The 27647-nt window shown below is 42.0% G+C and overlaps 1 protein-coding gene across 4 annotated transcripts in view; it reads right to left on the bottom strand.

Annotated features, from left to right (window-relative positions):
- The window catches only part of LOC139754137 (A disintegrin and metalloproteinase with thrombospondin motifs 5-like), a 461304-nt gene that overhangs the window by 296 nt on the left and 433361 nt on the right, over positions 1 to 27647 (bottom strand). The window contains exons 6-17 of one of the 4 annotated variants that reach the window (XM_071671265.1): positions 22269 to 22338; positions 20458 to 20620; positions 20047 to 20164; positions 19271 to 19418; positions 18339 to 18622; positions 17125 to 17286; positions 16596 to 16786; positions 15742 to 15882; positions 15154 to 15313; positions 14794 to 14886; positions 2847 to 3079; positions 2368 to 2484 (exon numbers count right to left, since the gene is read on the bottom strand). In XM_071671265.1, coding sequence (XP_071527366.1) covers positions 2406 to 2484; positions 2847 to 3079; positions 14794 to 14886; positions 15154 to 15313; positions 15742 to 15882; positions 16596 to 16786; positions 17125 to 17286; positions 18339 to 18622; positions 19271 to 19418; positions 20047 to 20164; positions 20458 to 20620; positions 22269 to 22338 — 1842 coding nt within the window. In that variant the 3' untranslated portion in view covers positions 2368 to 2405. Of the gene's footprint in view, positions 1 to 2367; positions 2485 to 2846; positions 3080 to 9969; positions 11455 to 14793; positions 14887 to 15153; positions 15314 to 15741; positions 15883 to 16595; positions 16787 to 17124; positions 17287 to 18338; positions 18623 to 19270; positions 19419 to 20046; positions 20165 to 20457; positions 20621 to 22268; positions 22339 to 25236; positions 25396 to 27647 lie in introns of those variants that run through there. The other 3 variants (XM_071671263.1, XM_071671264.1, XM_071671262.1) reach the window with 3 other exon arrangements.

Here is a 27647-nt window from a genome sequence, read left to right as displayed (position 1 = left end):
TTGCAAAAGCTGTACCTACAAGGGTTAAGAGATTCATATCAGTAGTTATGAAGTAATATATATATATATATATATATATATATATATATATATATATATATATATATATATATATATTTTTTTTTTTTTTTTTTTTTTTTTATACTTTGTCGCTGTCTCCCGCGTTTGCGAGGTAGCGCAAGGAAACAGACGAAAGAAATGGCCCAACCCCCCCCATACACATGTACATACACACGTCCACACACGGAAATATACATACCTACACAGCTTTCCATGGTTTACCCCGGACGCTTCACATGCCTTGATTCAATCCACTGACAGCACGTCAACCCCTGTATACCACATCCCTCCAATTCACTCTATTCCTTGCCCTCCTTTCACCCTCCTGCATGTTCAGGCCCCGATCACACAAAATCCTTTTCACTCCATCTTTCCACCTCCAATTTGGTCTCCCTCTTCTCCTCGTTCCCTCCACCTCCGACACATATATCCTCTTGGTCAATCTTTCCTCACTCATTCTCTCCATGTGCCCAAACCATTTCAAAACACCCTCTTCTGCTCTCTCAACCACGCTCTTTTTATTTCCACACATCTCTCTTACCCTTACGTTACTTACTCGATCAAACCACCTCACACCACACATTGTCCTCAAACATCTCATTTCCAGCACATCCATCCTCCTGCGCACAACTCTATCCATAGCCCACGCCTCGCAACCATACAACATTGTTGGAACTACTATTCCTTCAAACATACCCATTTTTGCTTTCCGGGATAATGTTCTCGACTTCCACACATTTTTCAAGGCTCCCAAAATTTTCGCCCCCTCCCCCACCCTATGATCCACTTCCGCTTCCATGGTTCCATCCGCTGACAGATCCACTCCCAGATATCTAAAACACTTCACTTCCTCCAGTTTTTCACCATTCAAACTCACCTCCCAATTGACTTGACCCTCAACCCTACTGTACCTAATAACCTTGCTCTTATTTACATTTACTCTTAACTTTCTTCTTCCACACACTTTACTAAACTCCGTCACCAGCTTCTGCAGTTTCTCACATGAATCCGCCACCAGCGCTGTATCATCAGCGAACAACAACTATATATATATATATATATAACAGAAATGGCCTCTCTCTCTCTCTCTCTCTCTCTCTCTCTCTCTCTCTCTCTCTCTCTCTCTCCTTTATATATATATATATATATATATATATATATATATATATATATATATATATATATATATATATATATATATATATATATATATATGATGGTATGATAGTGGACATTAATGACGTAAGAAATATGTTTCTAACTCTCCTAGAAAACTAGAGATTCAAGGAATATGCATGACCATTTCTCAAAATAGTTACTCACCAGAATCTATAAATACTTGGGACTTTTCCAGTAAAAGAGGAGGGATGTAAAAGTCCTATTCTCAATCATCATGCATATGTAGCACTCGATGGCACTGTCCAGGGGAAGGCACTACCCAGAGACTGGCACCATCCAGAGCTGGCACTGTCCAGGGTAAGGAGACAGTCCAGAAACTGGCACTGTGCAAGGTAAGACACTCTCGAGGATAAGGCACTACGCAGAGATTGGCACTGTCTATGGAAAGGCACTGCCCAGACACTGGCACTGTCCAGAGACTATCGCGCATAAGCGTTGTTCATGGCATTAAGCACACAGGACCAATATGATTATATCAAACTTCAGCTGCATATGACGTTCAGACCACGACACAAATCATGCACCAGATGGATGAAGAGAACTTTAAACTAAAACCCATGAAAGACCTCACTAGCTATGGTATGACTCAGAACATCTGATAATCCCCCCAAAAACAGCTTATTTCCTTTTTCAAACCAACCATTGACATTTACCTACACTGACATTTGTACTCTTCAGCTTATGACATTTATCTTGCCAAGAGTAGTGGCCTGCAACTCCATGGCTGACGTCATCTCGCCATCCCACATATTGAGTCCTCTGCTCATCCCACACACTAAACTCATCACCCCAACCCACACACTAAGCTTACCCCGTCATCCTACACGCTAAACTCGCAACGTACAAGATATTAGATCATCCCTGTACAGTTGATAATGACATGTACCCTACGACAATGACTTACACCCACCTCCAACACAGTACATAATTGTAGTATTATCTAACACAATAACAATGACCCCACTACGTCTATCTCATCACACAATTAACAACATCTACTTCTACCACATTCGTTCCACCATACAAGCACTACTTACCACCAACCCACAGCTAATTGCATCTACTTCCATAATGATATGCTATCACCCTCTACTATAAATACATATAGAAATATATATTTTCTTTTACCTGTTTTGATCAGCATACTGGATCTCATATCAGAGCGATTAGCAACCTTTTTTCCATACTGCGAAACTCTTTAGGACATTCTTTAAAACTCGGCCGAAGAGATTATGATGACTCAGCCTGCGTGGAAAAGAAACCTTATATGGAAACATGGGCATTACCAGGAGGAGGAATTTATAACACTGAAAAAAAAAATGTCACGGGTTGAATGACAGTGACTGTAGCCTATAATGAAAGAAGCTAGATGCATGGTGAATGGGAAGAACGATAACTTTAGTGAAAAAAAATATGTATATGAGAAGGAATGACACTCTGGGTATGGAAGTGGACCTCACTTTGGAAGAATTCATATGATTGAATGATCATGAAAATACATGACTATTTGGGCTGAATGTTTTTATATACTTGAACGCGTGCAGCGCGAGACCAGCCCTCACTAAACCATTTATGAGATACAGTAGTAATAAATGAACATTACTCACAGCGAGTTGAAGAAGGAGCAAACATGACTGCAGTTTGTCGTGTGGGAGGCGTTGGCGTCCTTGGATGGAGCGACGCTGCTGTTCCAGACGACTTCTCCCCGTTCTCTCTCTTCCCTCTCGCCGCTTTTCCAGGTGCCCTCCTCATTGGGTGTGTTCGTCACAATTCTCTCATCTTTAGCGCGGTTTTCTCTGTTAATAGCGACGGCTTTGGTACATTTCCCGCTGTTGCACACCTGAAAAATAGTATGCACTGAGCAGGTCTGAGTTTCTGTTTAGCTAGAAGGGAGGTGTTGCAAAGCCGATTCCATCACTAAAGCACGGTGCCTGAGGCAAGATGCGGATTTTCACAAAAAGTAACATTCAACACAAGGTAGATTCACAGCAACTACCAGTGTTCAGTCTGAAACGTTAGGATAAAAGGATGGCATGAGGAAACACAAGATGTGACCTTACTGAGAATAAGAAAAATGCATTTAATCCGTAGAAAACAGGTGGTAGAACACAAGCCTATCTCAAAAGTGGTACGAGAAGAACGATAAAAGCAAGGGAAAAGACCTATATAGGAGTAGGACTAGAGTGGAGGCAATGTGGAAGACAGTGAAAAGATGAGAGCCTATGAGATGTGCGAGTGGGTAAGTTGTCCTAATAAAAAAAGAATTTAAGGTAATAAAGATGCGAATTGAAGACGGTTCCTTGTTGTCATGGGTACAGGAAGACTGTTAATGTTAGTATCCTGAGAGAGGCCAAAAGTCAGGAGAAATGAGAGAAAGGGAAGGTTAATTCATGATCATCCATGGTAGATTTTTATATTATGATACTCGAAGGTACATCTGACTGGTAGACAAGGATAGTGTGGCCATCAGCAACTCATGGGTGGGCCGTTTTGATACCTGCTTCTTTCCCTACATGTTGAAGCTTTGGAACTCTCGTCCCTCCTGTCTTTCCCAATAACTATGACCTAACACAAATCAAAAGACAGGGTTTTCACTTTCTCAAAAATTCGTAAATACTTTCCCTTGTCTTTTCTTTTTTCGTTTCATAATTCTCTCTATATTCCAATTAAGGCCTCGGCCGTGATGTGGAGTTTTGTCCGTGACTGGAGCCTTCTATTTAAAAGAAGTTACGTAAAAAGATGATGCACATAAGAGGGCAGGAAATAAATTGTTTACGGATTGTATGGACCAGTGATATGGTACGTACTTACAGCGATACGGCATTGAATGATAAGGTACTACATTATGTCAGAAGCTACTTCCCTGACAGACTTTACAACACACTATTTCAATACTTATCCCACTGACCTTACACCATACAATGACAATACTCACTTTCTTCTTTGATTTTGCAACGCAAATACGTTCGTACTAAACTGTCTCGCAAACTATGTACCGTACTACATCAGCACTTACTTCCCCCACTGACTGCACACAACACTACGCTTTTCTACACAGTGGTGTAGAATCACTGATGGAGGTAGCTAATGACGTGCTTGAGCAGAGTCAATCGAGGAAATAGACACCAATGGAGTGTAGGGCAAAGTCAGTGGGGGGGAAATAGGTAATGACGAAGAGTGGCGTAGAATCACTCAAAATGTAAGAGAAAATGACACAAGATCCGGGTCCTTCCCGGAAATCCATTGTCAACTTTCATTTGAATTTCATAACAGGAGGATGTGCTCGGTCTGTGGCCGTGGGAAGACCTCCCAACATATCCGACTGGTCTAGTGCTGAACAATCTAATTACGCAAAGAAGCGCAACACACAACGTGATCTAGATTTTTGTTTACATAGTAAATGAACTCATGGACCATCACAAACACACAGTAAAGACATGGCACATATACTCAAGTTAAGAAAGGGGGCAACACGAATGTATAAACACTCTTCCCGTAAAACACAAATGGTAATCAGACATACACACACACACACACACGTAAAGCTAAGCATGCCAATATTTCTGTCCACCGAGAAGTTACCATGATTATGATTGATACCTTCCTCATAAGTATCCTTTTCATTCACTAAATGACGCGCAACTTGCAAGTATATGATAAGCCACAGTTCTGATTTTCGGATATTTTCAGAATAATTTTGCTCTTTTAGTAAAGAGTTAAAGAGCTCTACAATAAATCCGATGCAAAAATTACATGATCGCCTGAGACGAGTCTGGTTAAGATTAATTCTAAAATCCTGTTAAATTCACTATACTGCCTTATGAAAGGTGTATGATGGACTATTTCCTTTTTATTTCTTTTTATCGATCCACTAGATTGGATAACCTGGAACACCTACCCTACATACCGAACATCTTTGAACCGAAGGGTAATTATGAGCAGGTCTGAGCATATGAATTCACACACAGTGCGACTTATCAAAAGGTTTCTCACAGGCGATCTTCACCAGCGGCACAGCCAGTACTCAGCTAGGACATAGAAGAGGAACTTAGCGACACAACCAGGGTCAGGTGGGACACATAGGAGAACCTGATAAGCGACACAGCCAGGGTTTAGATGGGCCACAGAGGAGAACCTGATCAGCGACACAGCCAGGGTTTAGGTGGGACACAGAGGGGGCACATGATCTGTGTGATGACTATCCATTGCTATGATACAATCAAGGAGACCCGGAGGAACTAACTGTTTATCACCCGCTGATGTGAAGACCGAATTCGCATATTCACGAAATCCTTCATTTTATCACCAGCATCACATCACAGGTTGAACCGTACTTCTGAGAATGAAAATGAGAGACATGGCTCCCTGTGCTGGTAGAGGGGTTGATCAACAGGAAACCTTATGTTGATTGGTTGTCACCATTTATGTTGGCAAGGGAGGGTTAATACCGGCGGAACGATGAGCAAGCACTACAGTGGATGCCAAAGGCCCTCTCCTAGCCTAGGTTGTTGTCTTTTCTTTCTGCCTCACATATCTGTGGGTTCCTGGAATTCAATCCACAGACCGATAACAATGTCATATTACGCATAGAACTCGACACTATGTAACTCCCTCGACTCTTAACCTAAACTCCAAATTACCTTGCAATGAGTGCTACATCTTGGCCCTGCTTAATAGCAAAATCTCACCATAGGTAAAGGAAGTTCAAGATAAGGGTTCCACAAGAGTTGAACTCTCGCCCTATGCTGCACAAACAAATAATGACACACAAACACAAGAGATGAGACCCTATTATCGTAAAACTCCGTCCTTAAGGTACACATGAGTAATTACACACACACACACACACACACATGATATGGAAGCTGCAACTTCGGACAGGGGGTCATGTTATATAATGAACTGGTATATCCATTATTGGGGATATGGATGGCGTCCGGTGTCCAGAATGCAGAAGAGAAAGCATAATTTGTACATGCCTGGGAAGTGTAGTTTCTGATGAGCTATATGTCTGGTGGATTGCAGCTTAAGGCTGGGTTGGAGGGGGTATTTTTTTTTTCTTTCCTTTTAGCGCTTGTTAGGTAATACAGTGTGAATGTTTTTTGTTAGTGTCGTGTTTGCTGGGGGAGTGAGGAATCTGTATAGAGAGTTGAAGTGTGGGTAAGGTTATTGCTTTGTACTTGGCACATAATATTTGTCAAAACAGTGATAACAATGAGGTCAAGAAAGAGTTAGCAGTTAGGTATTTCCTTTAATATATGCTTAGCAATAAGGTCGACCATATACAACATATATACATCGCTGAACCCCCATATCAACATACCAAGAAATGTTTATAAAAAAAATCTATTCTACTTACAGAAAAATAAGTGTATTAGTTTCACATACAATATCATAACCTGTTCTTTTAACATATAAGAAAATCTACGACGAACAATTTTCTCAGTATCATTACAAGGCAATTTTTTAGAATGCCTTAATCTTCCTAATATTTGTCTCAACGTCCAGCGCTGAGAGCACAGGTTATTCTAGAGTCCTTACATTCACTTTTAACGATAAGCCTAACCTTACTACATACAGACGAGAAGAAAAAGACAAGGTGCATGAGGTACTACTTCACAAAGGTACGTGCGCGGTGGACAGTTATTGTGAAAAAGAATTATTCTTTTTCCTCCTTTCTGGGGGAAAGATCCTCATGAACATGACGGTTCGATCCTTGTTCATGAAAGTGCGATTCTTGGGTGAGATAGACGGATGGATGGCTTGGAACCTTAAGGATAAACTCTTAGGCTAAGCTACCATACCCGAATGGCTCAGGGTTTGTACCGTCGTGCTCAATACCGACGTGGCTTTAAGCGATTCATTCCATCCCCGTGGTCAAGTAATTAAGATGTATTGTGTAGGAATGATAGCAGATCGAACGATTTTCGGGGTCAAATGAAACAAAACAGACTTAAGAGACGGAAGCCATTCTCCTTCAAACCTGAGTGTGTCCAACCAATAAGCAGCGACATTCTTCTCAATACCGACCAAGGAAACGGTTGGTAGGCAGCCATTTTAAATGTCATAGCCAAAACGTTTTTTCACGGTGAATTAATACCGCTATAGTATCTCGACAGATGGAGGTCTACATAAACCATCAAAATGACGGGACGTCTGTCACCCAGCCGTTCACACCGTCCTGCCAGCTCTACCTTGTTATGATAATGAGGTTACTTCTGACGTCACCAGTGACGAACATTTCAGCAACCGGACGCTATGTTACGCCGCAGAGCATGTCCCTCAACGACGTGTTATGTAAACACCGGATGTCCCGTGGTGCTCCAGGACTATATACCCTGAGATACAGTTACAAGTACCAGTTCAAACTGCCTATCGTACACATTATGTTGATTTTTATGGTACATAATCGCTGTTTCCCGCGTGCATCTCAATGACTGGAATCTCCTCACATCAGTAACCGCCTTAACCTTTCGTACTCTATAAAAGATTTTGTTTTAACGTTCCATCTTTATTTTGCAGAGAACGGAGTTCCTGTAAGAGAGGCAGTCTGAAGCGGCGGCTCTTGTGGAAGCGTCCCATGGTACAGCAGGGTAGTCATTTTGAACTGTCTCTCGTAACTGTATCTCAAGATAAAATAACAGAAGCAGTTGTGTTGTTTGTGTGTGTGTGTGTGTGTGTGTGTGTGTATATATATATATATATATATATATATATATATATATATATATATATATATATATATATATCTAGTGTTTTAGATATCTGGGAGTGGATCTGTCAGCGGATGGAACCATGGAAGCGGAAGTGGATCATAGGGTGGGGGAGGGGGCGAAAATTTTGGGAGCCTTGAAAAATGTGTGGAAGTCGAGAACATTATCCCGGAAAGCAAAAATGGGTATGTTTGAAGGAATAGTAGTTCCAACAATGTTGTATGGTTGCGAGGCGTGGGCTATGGATAGAGTTGTGCGTAGGAGGATGGATGTGCTGGAAATGAGATGTTTGAGGACAATGTGTGGTGTGAGGTGGTTTGATCGAGTAAGTAACGTAAGGGTAAGAGAGATGTGTGGAAATAAAAAGAGCGTGGTTGAGAGAGCAGAAGAGGGTGTTTTGAAGTGGTTTGGGCACATGGAGAGAATGAGTGAGGAAAGATTGACCAAGAGGATATATGTGTCGGAGGTGGAGGGAACGAGGAGAAGAGGGAGACCAAATTGGAGGTGGAAAGATGGAGTGAAAAGGATTTTGTGTGATCGGGGCCTGAACATGCAGGAGGGTGAAAGGAGGGCAAGGAATAGAGTGAATTGGAGCGATGTGGTATACAGGGGTTGACGTGCTGTCAGTGGATTGAATCAGGGCATGTGAAGCGTCTGGGGTAAACCATGGAAAGCTGTGTAGGTATGTATATTTGCGTGTGTGGACGTATGTATATACATGTGTATGGGGGTGGGTTGGGCCATTTCTTTCGTCTGTTTTCTTGCGCTACCTCGCAAACGCGGGAGACGGCGGCAAAAAAAAAAAAAAAAAAAAAAAAAAAAATATATATATATATATATATATATATATATATATATATATATATATTTCTTTTTCTTTCAAACTATTCGCCATTTCCCGCATTAGGAAGGTAGCGTTAAGAACAGAGGACTGGGCCTCTGAGGGAATATCCTACCCTGGCCCCCTTCTCTGTTCCTTCTTTTGGAAAATTAAAAAACCACGATTAGGTTGAACACCCATACTGTACCAAAAGTTGGTGATAGAATTTTGAGCGATACGAAAATTACATTTAACAATACATTGATAAAATGCATGTACTCAATATTGTAGCAAATCTTGATAGTAGTCTCTAAGCTATATATCAAGCATCTGGTTATGATCAGCCACTTTAATCTACTCCGTCGCAAACTTTCCTGGAGGAAAAGGTGTCGTGCAGACTACGCTATCTGAACAGGTCAGTTTTATCCTTGACCTGGTCAATGGGTGAAGGGAAGGTGGGTTATCCTTCGCTGTGGTAACCCGGTGGTGTATGGAGGTGACTGGGGTTGAGAGGGGTAGGCGGGCAAAATAATAATGGTCTGCTTCGCTTTCTGACCGTCGGCCAACCATTCACCGTAATCAAAAGACTCCAGCACAAAATCGCTTAATACGATGGAGGGCGAAGCGTTAGGCGACCTCCACACGACAGTTTCTCTTGCCATATTCCGGGTTGCTATCAAACTACCCTACAGGGTACTACACAACCCTTGGCTTAGGAGCATAAACTCGTGTGAGCACATTACGTATCAGTTCTAATTCTATACAGAATCGCTGACAGCATGCATTGATGAAAGTATGCCTTACATGTCCTATTCAATGCTTTTCCAGTTTCTTTAATATCTTCAAGTGATAAGGATAATTCTAATACCACCAAAATATGGTCGGTTAGGGGTCAGGGGACGACAGCGTAGGTTGCACACTAGTGGCAGGGCAACCATTGTGCAGCAACAAAGGGAATCCAGTAGTAACACAACGGTCGTGCAACAGCAGAAGAAAGGTAGTATAGTGGTTCGTGCAGAAGCAGAACATAGGTCGCTTAGTGGCTAAGTGGTGCCCGTGCAGCGGCGACAGATCAGAGGTTATACGGCAATCTAAAATCTTAAATAATTAAATTTTTAAAGTTAGATTAATGAAAATTTAGACTTGAAGATCATTTAAACATTCTCCAAGTACCGTTGACTAAATAACTGAACACCATTTTCAACTTAGCTTTAAGAGATGAGGTAACAGGAGTAGAATGGCTTATGTTAGATATCTAAATGCCATATTGAGATGGTGTACAGTTCTACCATAAACTGGCAGCTAGACTTACATCAGTAACTAAAACTAAAGGTAATAAATAAATACAGTCGAACTAATATGATCCTATAAACAAAAACATAAATATCATGAGAATTCTTCCCAAAATCATTAACGGGAGTTAGTCAGCCCTTTGGATATTAAACTTTGTTCTGGCAGATGAGGCAAATCAAGATGGTGCACTGGCGTAAATGCTCCGTCCTAACTATTGCGGCAGAGTACCCGTCACATTTACCTCAATCTGTAAGTTCCCTCGATTCCTAATTGACATTGACATAATATTTTCTAAGCAAAAAAAGTCAGTATAGATAATATCACATATCACGTACTGTCATATCATACACATCTATGAATTTCGAACGTAGCGAAAACTTCGAAGCCAAAAATAATTTAGGTAAAAATTCAGCAGAGGTGATATCACACATCACATACTGCCATATCTATCACATCGTCTAATCTCTATAGAGTTCCCAAGAGTAGATATCAAGTAGATTTACTGGCTATCCTTGCCTGGATGCACTCGATAGGCAGTCTGACCCACCATCCTTTATTCGGTATATACCTGAGCTTTTGTGGCTCGCATCGGCCGTGCCCTCCGACAGATGGCGAGCCGATGGTGTTGCCGCCTGGATTATTTATCCCAGGGACTTTACTCTCTTTTCTTCCCTTCTTGGACGATTTATTCTTGTTCTTTTTCTTTTTGGATTTCACTTTCTTACATTTAGAATTCTTACTTTTGCATTTGTTTTGTTTGCCTTTCTTTTTCTTCTGCGACTTTTTAATCATTCCTTTCGTTTTCTTAATTCTCATGATTCGGATTTTCCATCCCTTACCCTCCACGAACTTCAGTCTTTCTTTGATTATAATCTGTGTCGGAGTTTCTATCCTTCGAATTTTCTCTGGCTTCTTTATTTCCTTTATCTTTTTCTTCAGTTTTACACTTGTTATTTCATTGTTGGCAGTAAGTTTATTTTTTTTAGATTTATATTTTTTCTTAATTTCCTTTTTAGCTTTACTCTTCGGTTTCCCTTTTTTCTTTGTTACTTTCAGCTTTCTAGCTTTATTCTCTTTGTTTTTAAACTTAATTTTCTTTGGATTTGCGCCTTTTCCTTTCGTCACATTTTTCAATTTTCCCCGTGTTCTCTTTTCACCACTCTTGTTCTGTTTCTTCTTCCCTTTCTTTTCTTTATTTAACTTTCCCTTCTTCATTTCACCAGTCTCAATCTTCATTCGTTTAAATCTGGTTTTCTGAAGACTTTTGTTGTCATTTCCCGTTTTCACTATCTTAGTCTCTTTTTCTACCTGCCTTCCACTCCTAGTTTTCTCTTTTTCGATGCGTTTCGCTGTTTTCTTTGCTTTTACGCATGTCCCTCTCTTGCAAACCTGAAACAAGATAAGTCTGTAGCAGAATACGTACAAGAAGAGACAGGCTAAGTCAATGCTATCCATATCAAAATCTATCATACTCGTTCTAGTAACACAATGAAAATTCTGAAGACGTTTTGATCTGATCTGGTTGGTTGATTATTTCAGCTTTAGGCCTACCAACAAATTCAAGTTACAATCACTAACTGAAAAAAACAATCTTGAAACACCTTCAGTTACTCAAGAAAATTCTTAGACCATCCTCACTCTAGGACCGCCATGTGATGGTGTGCAATGTATATGTTCTTAAGAGGGTTGAGCTGTCGTGATGTATATTATCAATATATACGGTGTCTGTCTTCACCATGTTGTGGCGCATGTGTGTTGCTACAGCCCCTCAGTAGTAGTAGTAGTAGGAGGAGGGGGAAGAGGACGTGGAGGAAGAGGAGGAAGATTAGGAGGAGGGGAGGAGTAATTAGCAATCATTAACAACTGAGGTAGTTACATCATTATTACATTAGTTGGAAGGCTTATCGTAACAGTAGTAGTCATAATGGTAATAGCAACATAGCAAGCAGTAGCAGTAGTGGCAGAAACAGTACTAGCTAAAGTAGCAAAGTCAATAGCAGTTGTAAGCGTGGCAGTGTTTGTCAGTTGCTACAGTTCTGTCTACCTCGATCTGCCTTCCACACTAATGACATAACCCTCAGCTTTCCACAGTTACAACACTGCGTAGCTCTACATCAAACAGACCTTCGCACCTTAGAGCTAGCTGTATGTGCTCACACTCACTTATATAACCACACATCTTCACATCCTCCAGTCTGAACATGAACGCATCCTTACCTAACACCTTAACAGCCATGTACCCCGACACCATCTCATAATTTATACACTCAGACCTCAACAGTAAGGGGAGGGCGTGCTACACTTGTACAGGCCTCATATATCTAACATTCAGTCGTCGAAAGACTTTTTAAACTTCTATATACTGCCTATATTGACATTCTCTATCAGTCACTTTATTCACTTGGCTTTTCCATTATTATGCAGACGACATTCTTCAGGGGGACAGGTCTGTAGTTAAGCCCAACTTCTCGGTCTCCTTTATCAAAAGTAAGCACAACATCTGCCCTCCTCCACTGCACTGGCACTTTACAAACTTCCTTCAGTAACATCTTGAACATTTCATTCGGCATTTCAAGGGTACCTCCATACTTCTTCAACACAACTGGTGAAACTTTATCAGATCCATGAACCTTATATGGGTTTAATGCCCTTTATCCTGTTTAATTGAGTCTTTTCTTAAGGTTCGATGGTTCTTATTTTCCTTCCGTATCAGTGGCGTTGGAGCTATAGTGTCTTCCACAGTGAAAACAGTTTTGATCTTGTCATTTAGCTTCTCGCATATCTTTCCATCGTAATGTATGATTCCTTCCTCTGAATCCGTTAACCTGATTAGCTGCTTTTGAAGCTGGAGTTTTACTTTCAAAAAATTCCTGGAATAATTTTGGCTTACCTCCTGCCTTGTTCGCAAAACTATTTTCAAAATTTCTTTGCTTCTTTTTTTATATGCTGTTATACTTATTGCTTGCTCCCTCTATCTTTCGAATGTTGGTTAGCTGTAATGCTGCCCGTATCTCCCCTACACGTTCACAGATACATTTATATAACAATGGAAAAGAGTCTAAAGATTGATAAAAACTTTAACTAGAATCATTACTCAACTAACTACCAATCAATAATAGAAAACACATTTTCTCTTTTTCACACACTCTAATCTTAAATGTTCCTTCCCTCATAAACTTTGTCACTTCATCTTCTTAATAATGCACTTTTCAATCATTTAATTATATGCGTTCATATATATGTGAAATTACTTATTTGCACATGTGGGATGGATTTTTCGCACATGTGGCGTCCTAATTCAGTTTTTTGTTTAATGTTCTTATACTTCATTCTTGCCTAGCCAGTTTTGTGTGCACTCCTTTGCTATTGAAGGAATACTTCCTCACTTCCCTCCTAAATCCTTTTCTCTCTCTCTTTTGCTTAGGTTTCTGTAACTGACCCCTTGTTTAGGATTCTCTTTTGACTACAAAGAGATGGTCCATGTAAACATCACTGTTTCCTTCGAGGAATCTTTAAGACGTTGTAATACTCCCCTGGTTCCTCTCTTCTTGAGTGTGGGAAGGTCGAAGGCTTCTGTACTTGGTTCAATACCATCTTCCTCGTATTCCTTTTGACCTCCTGTAGTATTCCAATGTGTCATCTCAGATGATGAGACCAAACTGATGAACCATCTTCTGGCTTGGTTCGCACACAAGTCGCATATATTTTCCCGAATGTCTCACCGTTCACATGCATGATGGCAATTCCAACACGGACCAAGCTATGATATACCATCCTCCTTTTCCTTCCCACATGATCAACTCCCACGTTATTCTCACAGTAACTTGTGAACCCCAATCCTTATTTCGTAGTCTGGGCTGTCGCTAAATTTCCCATCTTCATTTACCTTACATTTACCAGAAGTAAAGTTCATGAGCCAACTGCTTGACTGCATTTTGTCTAAGTCTCTCTGCTATACTTGGCCCTCGCTGCCACGACACATCTCTCATTGTCTTTAGCAAAAATTAAAAAAACATATGTACTGGTATGACTTCATTCCACACGACAAGTCATAAATCAGAAACAGTAGTGGTTCCAGCACAAAGCTCTTGAGTGGATTACTTTTCTAACACCGTCCAGCTTCAGATGGTTCCCCTGACATGTGCTCTTAGCTTGGGTAGTTGTTAGTGCATTCAAGTAGCCCTTGTCTGATGCCAACTTGTGACTCAAGTGTGTGTGTGTGTGTGTGTGTGTGTGTGTAATCAATTACCTATCTGTGCTGTATGGAGAGGAAGTTTTACATTTGTTGGGCCTCATCTCTCGAATACTCTCTACTGTCATACAACCTCGTGAATTTAGGAATGCTATCTGCATTAACCATGTGTCCTCAGTCAGTCTGTTCCAATCATTCACCACTCTTAAACTTTAAATATTTCTTTACATCCTTATTTACGAGTTTCTTACCTAATTTTCATATGTTCTCTGGCTGCCATATTCCTACATCTCTTAAAATGTTGTGTGTGTGTGTGTGTGTGTGTGTGTGTGTGTGTGTGTGTGTGTGTGTGTGTATAGTTTTACAGCGAAGAGGAAAGGATAGTAATGGTTCATGAGACGAGTGAAGTCGATTCAGCGGAGTGAGAGTTGTCAATCGTTACAGAAAGCATTACGGCTTCAGATTCCCTCGCACTACCACACACACGAAGGACAACCGTCTGCAAACACCATTAAGATCAGGGGGTCACGTCTTACCTTGGAATTGCCACAGGAGGTTCCGTCAAGAGCCGAGGCTGAAGGGGTCCTCAGGAGGCGGCCTTTCCGACACCAAATCTCCCGACACACGTCCTGTGGGAGGCAATGATGTAACATCACTAAGCTGCCAGGTTTTCGTGAGGACGAGACTACAAGAAAACCGGCTGGCCTATAGCTCACGATCAGATACAGTGGTTCGATTATTAGAGTTTTACACGAGGCAGTGCAGCAAAGAAGATAAACATCGAATGGCTGAGGGCAATAACCAATGTGTATATGTATAGACTGACATATCTTCTGATGAGACCCCCACAAGCCATTACGTAAACTAGGGCTGATGAGAATATGGGGAAGACTTACGTCAAATGGACTCTGTGAGTTGCTGAAGTGCTGCCAGCCTTTGCCATACATGTAGTAGCACTGGTCATGCGCGTCGAACCTCTTGCCGGGCGCAGGTCCGTTGTGGTTCTTTTCGTCGGTGTTAGGAATGTGGGTGCTTGTCGGCGTCAGGCACGAGCCCCTGGGGACAAAAGGTCAAGGATCAGCTCAAAATTCAGGTTTCGATACAGGGAGTGGAGTGCAACGTTCGAGCATGGCTGATATAAGAGTAATGATGCCGCTGATGGATGTCTGACAGAGAATATGCAACCTAAATAATCCACGCCGTATTCTTGACACTTACATCTATCATATCAAAGGAAACACAACCAATGAACAACTTGTTTAATAGATTTAGTTCCTTGGTGGATCATCTCTACATTCTCTTCTTGCACTTTCTATTGTACTGTTTCCTTGACACGTCCTTATTCGTCAATCACAACTGAATTTCAGTCTCGTACCTCCCTCATGCTCTCCAGCTGCTTGCATTCCATCTCTCTTCTGCACACACACGACTATCCGCTCACACCCACAGCTAAGGAATGTGTCGACTTAAGTACGTGGACTCACTTGGTGCTGAGGAAGGAAACGAGGCTGTTTTTGGAGCAAGATGACCAAGTGGTGGCTCCAGACGCCATCACCGGTGACATGATGAACTTGTTTTTCTTGCACTTCCAGGTCTCCAAACCGCCGTCATGCTTCATGTTCAGGCTGAGGGGAGGAGACAAGCGTAGTGTGGAGTGAGATCAGGACTTGTAACAAGGTCACAAGTCTTCTATGTTTAAAGTCCCCAATTTTTAAAACATCCAATTTTCAATTTTCTAAGGTACCAAAAAAAAAAAAAGAATAATTAATTTACTGCTTTGAACAGACAGAAAACTGAATTTAAGTGTTGTGACCAGATCTGACACCAAGAGCATATCCACTTGAGTATTTCGTGTGGAGAATAATAGTTTTTTTTTTTTCATAGAGAGTTCGACATTTCAAAACTGTCACGTGAGATGCTAAGAAAGGTGTTGAGACTTAAATAGACACGCCCTTTCGTTCGGGGATCCCGGAAGCTTGTGTACAAGTTCAGAGGGTGGGTCTTTCACCCCTGCCTACCACATAATGACACGATAGTGATGCCACAGCAACGATACAGTGGTACCATGTCGTCACAGGAGCATCAGAGTAATGCAATAGTACTGCCAGTCATACCATAATTATAGTACAATAATACCTCAGTAACGCGGCAAGAACACCATAGCAATATTTCTTTAACAGCTTAGTAGTGCCTTACGAATACCACAGTGATACCTTACTGATACTACAGTAATACCATAGTAATACCTCGGCACTACCAAAGTAATACCCTACCAATACCATAGTGATACTAGCGCTCTTCTGAAAGGCCTGTGTTAAAGTAACCCGGCCAGACTAACCTGTGCCCCATTTCGTGGGCGATGATGTAGGCGGCGGCGAAAGAGGTGCCTTCGTTGATGGTGCACGAGAAGGAAGAGGAGCACATTCCCCCGACGAAGGCAAGCCCCACGATTGATTTATCGGAGGGCTTCTTGCTCCAGAGGTCGTGGCCAGACAGGAGGAGGGCGTGATCCCAGCCCTTGGACGTATCCTGTTGTTGGTAACGAGGCAGTTCATCAGGAGAACGCAAGATAAATAGGAAGTAGGGCAGTAACCACTCCATACAAACAGGTTATCTCCAGGTGCATTTTCTTTTTATCATCATTGAGAATATCGAACACAAATAGATAAAAGAATGGGCTCTTGATTACAAAGACGAAAATATATTTTTTTGCATGACAAATCCTAATATACAGCCATGCTAAGCTTCAAGTACTCGGGCCTGATGAATTCTAAGCTCCAAGACCTGGAGACTTAGACTTCAAAAAAAAAGTACGCTGAAGCAGTAATACACGTCTGTGTTTTGCTACGGGTTATACCATGACCTACCCGAGGATTTTTCTGGGATTGCCATCTACAGAACTGCTTGAGGTACTTGTAAATGTCGCCTTTGTTCTGGCTGGGTTTCCCAGAGCCCAAGACCTCCACTCTTTTGACCAGCATCGCTATGTTCACGCCTTTCAGAGAGGCATCCGCGTAGAGACGGTGGACCTGCAGAGGAGTGAAGTTATAAGAAACCAGCGCAATCATCTTTGATCTTGCCATTTATTATATGGATACCTCACGTCATTCAGTTTTCCCAAGTCTTGAAGAACGACTCATATATCATCATAATGCTGTGTGGATGCTGAAGAAGAACAGGGCCATTTGCACGGCACATTTGCAATTTTCCCATCCATGTATAAGTAGAAACTAACGTATCTCTATGTTTGAATAAGACTATCAGATAATCAGTTTAATCCCTATGATGAGAAGCTTCTACGGTCATTTGTTGCTACAAATGACACTTTAGAAATTATTACAAGGCTCAGAAATCAAGATATAAAGTTTAGGAAGTCTTGTAATTGGATTGCTGTCCTGGAGCACTACTGACTCAAGACATTTTAAAGGCACGGCGACAGGTGTCGTTGTAGATAATACAAGAGAATTGGGTGTAAGACACATGATGCATTAGACACCACAGGAGGACTAGATGTACTGACAGAGGCGAGGCAGACATTACAACAGGGCTGGGTGTACGACATCTACAAGACAGACACTATTATAGTACTGGATGCAATGAAAGTAGAATGACAGACACAGAATAGAACTGGATTACGTCCAGGACTCTGTGTAACGCTAGAGGCATAAGAAACTACAACAGGAATGGGTCGTACGATAGTGGACAACAGACAATACAACCGGACTAGGGCGCTTACAGAATCATAAGTGACACTTAAACAATATTGATATGTATTGAGAGCGATATAACAGGACTTGTATACTTACTGAGGAACAGCAGACACTACGAAATGGCTGATGTTGTAACAACAGCTCAACAGACACTACAACCATGACTCGTGTGCTACTTAGTTGCACACAGATACTATGAAAGTTCGGTTGTACTTGTAATGCTAGGAACACAACAAAGCATTCCAACAAGGCGAGTCACAACAGATGCAATATGACTAGTGCATTTACAACGTCACAACAGATACTACAACAGGCTTGGGTTTACTTTACACCGTCTTAACAGACCCTACAACAGTACTAGATGTACTTACAGCATTAACGAGAGTCATGACGATCTCAACAACCTTGTTGCTGACTCCGTCAGTCGGATAACGTTTCTTCACATACGAGTACAGCGTCCGGTCCACGAACACTGCCAGCTCCACCGTGTACGGATCTTTCACTGTCTGGCGACGTACGCGATGTCCTCTCCCTTCTGGTGACGTGGAACTCTCGAAGGGGAACGACGTCGAGGGATTGTCCAGTGACGCAATGGTGTCGTCAGACACTTCGAACTCGGAGTCTTCATCGAAGTCCGGTATAGCTGGAGGGAGAGCTGTGGGGTAGGTTGAGTCATAAGATGACTGGTTCAGAGTGACGTGATTTTCAACTGATTATTGCAATGGAAAATCTATAAAGACTATCATGTCTGTTTCAAAAACAATCGCATTTGACTAAGACAGACTTGCAACATCTTAAAGGAACAGATCAAGAATGAAAATGATAAGAGTGAAGTAGACTTTGACCGTGCAAAGAACACGATTAATCACAATGCAAATAAAGAATCTCGAAGTACAACTTCGAAGCTCAAATAATCTTTAAGATTATGTTGCTTTTGTCGATAATTATGATTATTTTTTTTTTTTTAATAACACTGTCAGTGTAAGTTCTACTGCACTCCGTTTTTCAATTGTTGAAAAATGTTTAGCCAGTCTAAAAACTCACAGCCTAATTTCTTTATATAAACACAGATCGACCAAAGAACTAGCTTAAAACTCGTAAACCCTAAGACAAGTTACATAGAAAACCTGTATAATGACTCACGAACGACTAGGACATGAACCAAAAGTTAGAACTCAAGTTTTCCTATGGAGGTGAAGAAAATGACGATGATAGCAATACCCGGAAGAGAGAATAGCTTTTAAGAGAACACTTAAGGAACGAACGAGTGAGGGCGGAGGTTCCAGCAGAGCCCGGAACTAACCTGCCTCCCGGCCGAGGTGTTCGGTGAGGGGATAGACGACGACCAAGGAGTCCAGCGCCGCTCGACGATGACGTCTGGACGACGGCTGCTCCCGAGGCCCCACCTCCTCTACATGGTAGGGATGACCTCCCTGCTCCACGACGCCTATCTGGGGATGTGGTGGACTGGTTTAGGGAACTCTCTGTCATACGGTTACTATGGAAATATACTGGAGTAAGTGGTAATAATTGATAACATATGGTCACGTCATTTCAGGCTCTCGCATTCCACTCTGACCAGCTGCTTTGCTGCTCTTTCCTTTCATCACAGATCAACGTCTTCCAAGATGTAGTGAGGAACAGATGGACAGTGTGTCAAGGAACAAACCTCTTTGTATCTTTGTTCTTAAGTTACCCCTTGAAGCTTAAGTTACCCCGTGAAGCTACCCATTTAAACTACCCCTTGAATGTACCCTAAGGTTAATACCGATCTTGTTCGCGATACGATCAACATTTATAGCTTAAATGATTTAGTGACACGTCAAGGTTCTGTTCTATGTCCTTCAGCTGACACACTGTTGTGAAGTGTGACAACCAACACACATACACCTACTCACAACATGAATCACCACTACCTACTCATTGTCAAACCACTGAACCACTAACAATCCTCACAGTTAACAACCAGACGAATCGACCTAATCCCTCGCCACGAGACTCAAATCACATACTGATTACCTCACCCATTCATTACATGATTCACCTACTCGTAACACGCTCACCCATACTCACACTTACCAGGCCACTACAGGTTGATATCACTGCCCAGGAGGTACTCGTGCCCCCAGAGTAGAAACAGTCTTGTGGAACTCGGACTTCCTCCTCCTCCTCCTCTTTGCCCGAGGAATCATCGAAGCTGGGAAGGTAGAAATCAAAAGAGCATGTTAGGTACAGCCGTGCGGACGTGAACAATCAGTGTACTACAAGCAAAGGACATAAATGAGTAGATGTACATTTTCAATGTGATCAACTAGATACGCGTGAATTTGAACTCATAAATTCGTTTTCATAATCATTTTCGACTTATTATTCCGATTATTCATTTTCTTTGTTATCTATTTTCTTGGCAACAAATTCCTGTATTGCTTTTGTGCTTGTTAACACAACTACAACAGTTCTAAGCCAGGTGTGTGTGTGTGTAGTACCTACCTTAACTTGAGGTCCGGGATTGCTAGGTTCACCTTCTCGAGGATTAGGTCCACCTTGGAGTCTCCAATAGGCAGCTGGAGGGATATGGAAGAATTGGTGGGGTCATCCTTCAAGGACCGTCTACTTCGCCCTGACCTCCAGCGCAGCACCCTATACTCCCGCGCTGTTCGCATCGTCAGGAGGAAGCAGACATTAGTGCATGAGACAAAGGAAGGTTGAGGCCAGCGCCACACATAACTATGTCTTGTGACACGCTCGTATGAAACTCACATGACAGTGTATATCCTGTGGTCAGTCTCTATAGAAACTAACTGAGATACGACTGCCAATGATAGCTAATGACTCCTCGTGTACAATTCTAACCACCTATAATAGTTGCTATAACTATCATAAGCTATGAATGACAACAACTATTCACATGTGACCACTGCTAACTGCCGATAATCGCTTCTAACTATCTACGATCAACACTAGCTATCGTTAATCACCATGACTATTACTAATTGATCGTTATTAGAGCTAACTTCCTATATTCGTCACATGTGATAACTGCTATAACTGGTAACTAACCACGACCATCCCTGACTATCCATAAATTACCACCAACTATCCACAGATGCCAGCTAACTATACATGACCTCCAATAACTATCGAAGGCAGCCACTAACTATCTATAAACCATCGAAGTATCCAAATCCACTACTAACTGTCCATGGCTGCCATTAACAACCTATAATCGCCACTAACTGGCCATAACCGCCACTATTCAAATCCGTTATTAGTTATCTATGACCGCAAGTAACTACCTGTTACCAACACTAACTCATAGGGTCTTCATGTGACAAAGGCAAATCATCGCAATCACTGACCGCCATTAACTGCCCATAACAACCACTGAAATCTATGAAACTTTCTATCTATCCAGCACAAACTATTAACAATACATTCAAATTGCCTGTGACCCCCTCTTTCACTTCCATAACCTTTTCACTAAAAGTCTGTGACAAGCAATTAACTAGAGTTAATGTCTTGAACGACGAGTCAGCACTGATAATTATTTAGGTACTTAGTGTTCTCTTTTAACTATGAGTGAGTTTCATCAGGCAATGAGGAATGCCACTAATTACCGATACTAATTAATATCTCTAACCACTGATACTAACCGGGCACCATTTACGAAACATAGTCCCATTCACTTTTGGTGAACGTCAGAACTTACTTATGACCACTTCAGGCAAAAAGCTCTGTCGATGAACGAAGGGACTTACTACAGTCGTAACTTGGTTGCGGCTCTAACTACGGACGTAATACCTCTAACTATCACTACCAGGGGCCAATAACCGAACGCAAATGACACCAATCGCTATTGCTGGTCGTAACTACTGGCTAAATGTATCAATCACTGGGTAAGAGCCACTAATTACAGGTGATGCAGTGATACACGTGTTAATTACTGGAAGAGAGCCGCTAATTACGGGAGATGTACGGATACAGGTGTCAGAGAGAGAGAGAGAGAGAGAGAGAGAGAGAGAGAGAGAGAGAGAGAGAGAGAGAGAGAGAGAAAGAGAGAGAGAGTTACATAGATACACAGAACATACAGGCCCAAGGTTCAAGCGAGAGAGAGAGAGAGAGAGAGAGAGAGAGAGAGAGAGAGAGAGAGAGAGAGAGAGAGAGAGAGAGTTACATAGATACGCAGAACATACAGACCCAAGGTCCAAGCGAGAGAGAGAGAGAGAGAGAGAGAGAGAGAGAGAGAGAGAGAGAGAGAGAGAGAGAGAGAGAGAGAGAGAGAGAGAGAGGTGGACACTCACGTGGGTCTCGGGGAAAGAACACGGCCTCCAGCTCCGGGCGCAGCGGTTCCCCGGTGTCCGCCAGGTGGATCTGAAAACACGACATCTGACCGTTATCTTCCGCCCTCTGAAAGTCATCCTCAGAAATTCATAATCCTAACCTTCCTCAACAGCTATACAAAGAATCCCTGGGTATGTATAAAGAGTTACAGTGTATGAATACACAACTATAGTGTAGGTATAGTATGTAGTGTATGGAGCGAAATAAGAATGGCATCGAAGACTCAGTACTATTGCATACAACATATAAAAAACAAAAGATCTATAGCGAACGGATCTTAGAGTTCAGCAACGCTGCAGTGGTAAATACTATTCTAAAATTGCCAAGATAATCAAAGACTTTTCTGTGTAACTCTTGCCACACTATATTTGGGGTTGGATTACACATCATTGAAGATAAACGAACAGATCTCTCTGGTTCAGCGGCACTGCGGTACGTGACCGTCACCACCGCCACCGCCGCAAGCGGCTCGTCCGCTACCGCGGGATCGCTGTCGTCCATTTACATCCGGGTTAGAGGTCGCGCTGGTGACCCCGACTTCCTCTGTCGCCAGCACCTGGCACGCTGAGGCGAGGGCGTAAACAAACAAAATAGCCTTCACCCACAACGAACTGACGATGCGAAAGTTTCATGCAAATGCAAGACTACAACGTCGTGTTCATCTTATATAACTGATCTCCTAGACCATATACTGTACCGAATATATCAAACTAAAAACAAGCATTGATAACTATAAGACAAAAGTGGGATCAGATGATATAAGAAGAACGGGAGCACAGGATAAGGTAATCTTTGCCTCGATTAAACTTCGTTGGGCCGGGCTAGGCTTGGCCCGGGTGATGTTCGCAGAGATTTAAGACGCTCACTGATGCCAACAGTACGGACTGATGTCGTAGTAGCCTTACAGACACGATGCTAGTTTCAGTCAAACGTCGACCAGTCTTATGTTCGTCAAATGTTAGCTTTGTCTGTTTGCAGCTTAAAAAGACGACCGTGAATGGAGCAGGATACGAACAAACGCGCAACGGTGATCTTTCATGGGAAATGAATAGTAGGTAATGGAGAGGTTCAGACCCTCCTTTTAACACCATTCAGTGAAACTACATCCACTTCCTTCATGCAAAACTAACAAGAACACAAGGGTAACGTATTCTTGCAGAGAACATGTAAGATTAATAAAACATCGACTCAATAATGTACATTATTAGTTTTATCACAACTTGCCATGATAAACTTATTCACGTTGTGCGCACAGTTGGCTGATCTATTTTTTTTTCATCTTAATTTCATTACTGTCACTTTCAATTCGTCCATTTATACCAGTCCTACGGGGAATAGTCTGTGCCACAATGCTGGAAAAACGGGTGGGCAGCAAGCATCGTGAGGAACCATCCTGACAAGATACCCCTTCACATATCTGGTGTCTTAGTTCCAGCTCCATACCTCAACGTTTCCAGTCCGAGTCTCCATTCCTCAGTTTCACTCCTCGCTGCACTCATCCTAAGTCTCAACCCTCAAAAGGCAAACTTTTCAACTGAGTTAAAGCCTTCGTCTCCATCCACCAGAAACTTGTCATCCCCTGCTCCAAACCTAGAACATCCTATGCAATTCTTTTGAACTTAAATTCAATGTAAACGACACCATACTCTTGCCATTCACATCTGAAGCGTAATTACCTACAAATTCCAAGATCTCTTTATGACTCTCAGCTTCTTTATCTCAAGCTTCATGAGCTCCTTGAGACTCCACAATATCATTCCAAACCACAAAAGCTTTCAGAGTCATACCATTACATGACAGACTTCGAATCAGCACTCAAGATCAAGTCACTGCTTTGGAAATCCTACTATAATCTCTCCAGTTCCTCTCATGATGTATCTATGAATAAAGAATTAGGCTTTCCAAAGGCTTCAGTGTGACAGCAGCCACAACACCTTAGGAAACTCAACATCCTAAATCTATCAGCGATCCTATACTCAAGTTAATCCATCTGCCACAAAATTCTCGTCGACCTAGAAACTTTATGCCTCAGAAATTTAGATTTTCTAGAGAACACAGCATTTGAATACTTTTGTAACGAGGAAAGCCTTCATGTAAAATCCTAAACAACTTAAGACAAAAAGGAGAACGAATAAAATCCTTATCATAGAAGACAAAAATGATTGACCCCATAAACCTTAGTTGCCATATGCGTGCTTACACCTTTAAGGCCTTAACTTGCAGGTTACCCCGTCGATTCAGAGGCCTCAGCACCCTGGGTATCACAGCACTCGTGAAGTTTTAACTCAACAGAAATCTCGGTTCTGCAGATGCTTTAAGGTTAAACACACATCCCAGAAGTTTCAACTGAGACACCCTGAGTTCCTAGAAACTCCATTTCCTGAAAGACAGCGTCACTCAAACGTACTTTCTGTGATTCCAGTCCACGAAGTGTATTATCGTCGCAAAAACTTCACTAGGCATCTCGTAAAGCTGTAATGCAATAAAGCCTTTCGCTAAAGAAACTCTACGTTTTCCACAAACCTTACCATATTTGAAATTCTGTAATTACAGTCCTGAACTCTACAAAATCCTGTGTTTCATAAACCTAATCCCCGTTAGTTCGAGACACCAGAGGTGTCTGATCGCTTTAGCGGAGTCGACACACCAGAAGCTCAAAGCCTTAGAGACACTAACGCCAGAATTGCCTACATTGCACACAAGTATTTAAGAACCTCCGTAAACCGCGATTTAATAGACATCTCGCCGCATCAGAAACCTATGTGTCCCATAAGCCACTGTATCTTAAATCTCTCCTTTCTTTTGCTGCATCGCTCGAGTGTTAGTGTTCTTAATCGACAAAAGGAATGCACAAATACAAAATCCCCTATAAGTAAACAATTTTCAGAAAATATCAATAATCTAAAAAATAAAAAGCAATTTACAAACCTGCAATCCTGTGGATGATGACACGAAGGAAATAAAACATATTAGTCTGCAGGCCACAACGCTCATAATAATAAATAAATCTGTGTTGATAAGAGTAACACAAACTGGGGGAACTAATTGCCTCTCTTTCCCCTTCTGTTGTTGGCTGTTAACTGGTCAGGTGAGCAGCTCGGGGATAGCGACACCCAGTCCACGAGAGATTTACACGAGTGTCCACTAAATTCTATGTTTGAGGTAATATAGGTGCCATGTAGTCCTCGTTTGGCTATCAGTATATACACAATATATACCTCAAGCCAGCAAATAAGTTACAAATTGCCATTATAGTAGTCTGTACCATGACATCATCAGCACCAAGATTTGTGAAATCTTAGCAATTCTTAAGTATAATTAAGACGTAATTGTATGTTTAATAACAGCAAAGGTTGATGCTGGCCGTGGATGACGAAGTGGTGACGTTCAACACCGAAGCCTTTGTTCCTGGGTCGAGCGTTACATTTCAGTAACCTTGTTCCTTGCGGAAGTGAAGGATACGGCATGACGTCAACCTGTGACGTACACACTAATGTTTCCCCGGTGGCATTAGAGAGTGTCTGTCCCCCGAGGTCCTCCTCCACCATACCGAAAATCAGAAAGCTTCTTTAGTGTGTTGAATATCTTGGTTCTTGAATGCTGGCACTGCTGAATTCCTGTCTGCTGAACTTACTCTTGTGCAATACCTTATGGGGCAATCGCAGTGTACCTCCCTTATCGCTTACAAATGCTGGGGATCATGACCTCCATCACTGTGAGCGTCGATTGTACATCTGCATCATTGGTTAGAGCTTCAAATTATCAACCCGGAAGACATCATCATCATCACTTTACTCGGTGCATCCTTGCGATCCAAGGCCATCGATGTCGTTATGGATATAGAGAAAAAAAAAATGGTATCACTTCAAAAGGATAGGAGGCCGAACGAATGCTACCTGTGTCAAAGACGCTCTCCTTCCTACCTGGTGTTGAACCTTACCTTCTCTCTGAGGTCTTCACCATCTTTTGAACAGTGACATTCCAGCTTTCTTCCCTTCCACCACAGTCTTCAGCGAACTTATGTCTTCAGTGCTACGAGAAGCCGTTAGGAGCTTTTGGAAGTGAACATAATTCTAGCCTGATTTCTTCAGATAGGGATTCGGGACAGCTCTGCACATAACGGATTCACACCCACTTCTCCTTGAACCTACTACAATCAGCGTGACAATGATTAACCCACCGTGAAGAGAACGACCCCAATCAAAGAATACATCTCGCAAGAGTAAGGCCCCAGTACAAGCTGTAAATGCTCTCTCATTTGTGCCAAAATCTTTCCTTGCACTCAAACTGACATACTCTTTGAACTGGTAGAACCCTTCGCCTTGCCACACTATCTACTTCGACGACCAGTGTATCTGCAGGAGGGATGTGGCTAAACAGTATGACCAACATGCTTCGAGTTGTAGGACGGTAAAACACAGTGAGATTAGTGACATCTCTGTAACTCTTGCGTTTGCCAAATGTCAAGTTGAAAGAGGAACCCAGCTCCTCGGGTATGATGGAAGTGGCAAACGACCTGACGGTATGATATTGTAAACCTCAAGAGAGAGAGAGGCACGCAGCTAATATAGGGTTACAAGTGCACTTCCACCTTGGCTGATACATAGTTGGAGACGATCTATGATCATCAAGGTGGTCCTCTAAATCACAGGGAAAAGGAGAGAGAGAGAGAGAGAGAGAGAGAGAGAGAGAGAGAGAGAGAGAGAGAGAGAGAGAGAGAGAGAGAGAGAGAGAGAGAGAGAGAGAGAGCACAAAACACAAGAGCCTAGGAACTAGAACATTCTTTTGTTCCACTTGGTTCGGGGACGCTAGTTCGGACCACCAGCAAGACTATTCCTCGGTGTCTGAATGACTTTGGTTCTCGTCTTATCAGATCAAGCGAAGACGTCAGAGCTGCCAGTGTTCTCCCTCAGCAACTTGGTTTTGGCTCCAGCAAAAAATACCCACGCTACATTACGGTACTTAAAACGTGAAATGTAAGCAATTTCCATTTGAAAAAAGGAAAACTCTGTATACATTATTGCCAATGGGAATATAAATGAGAGAGGAGGTGGCGGGGAAAGAAACTATTTCAGGCATTGAAAAAGAACTCCATTCTCATGACTAAATTGGAATTATTTTCATAGGGGTTATGGGCCCCTTACATTAACCAAGTAGAGCCTCTCTCTCTCTCTCTCTCTCTCTCTCTCTCTCTATATATATATATATATATATATATATATATATATATAATCATCCTGACCAAGGAGTCCCTTCTATTTCATGTGTGGCTCCCGCGGCATCCAGAAAACCATTCACGTCCACAGAGCGGGATCACAAGTCACAGAGTGTAGTGATGT

This window comes from Panulirus ornatus, chromosome 16 (assembly GCF_036320965.1).
Source record: "Panulirus ornatus isolate Po-2019 chromosome 16, ASM3632096v1, whole genome shotgun sequence".
NCBI lineage: Eukaryota > Metazoa > Arthropoda > Malacostraca > Decapoda > Palinuridae > Panulirus > Panulirus ornatus.
This window is presented reverse-complemented; position numbering and strand designations above follow the sequence as displayed.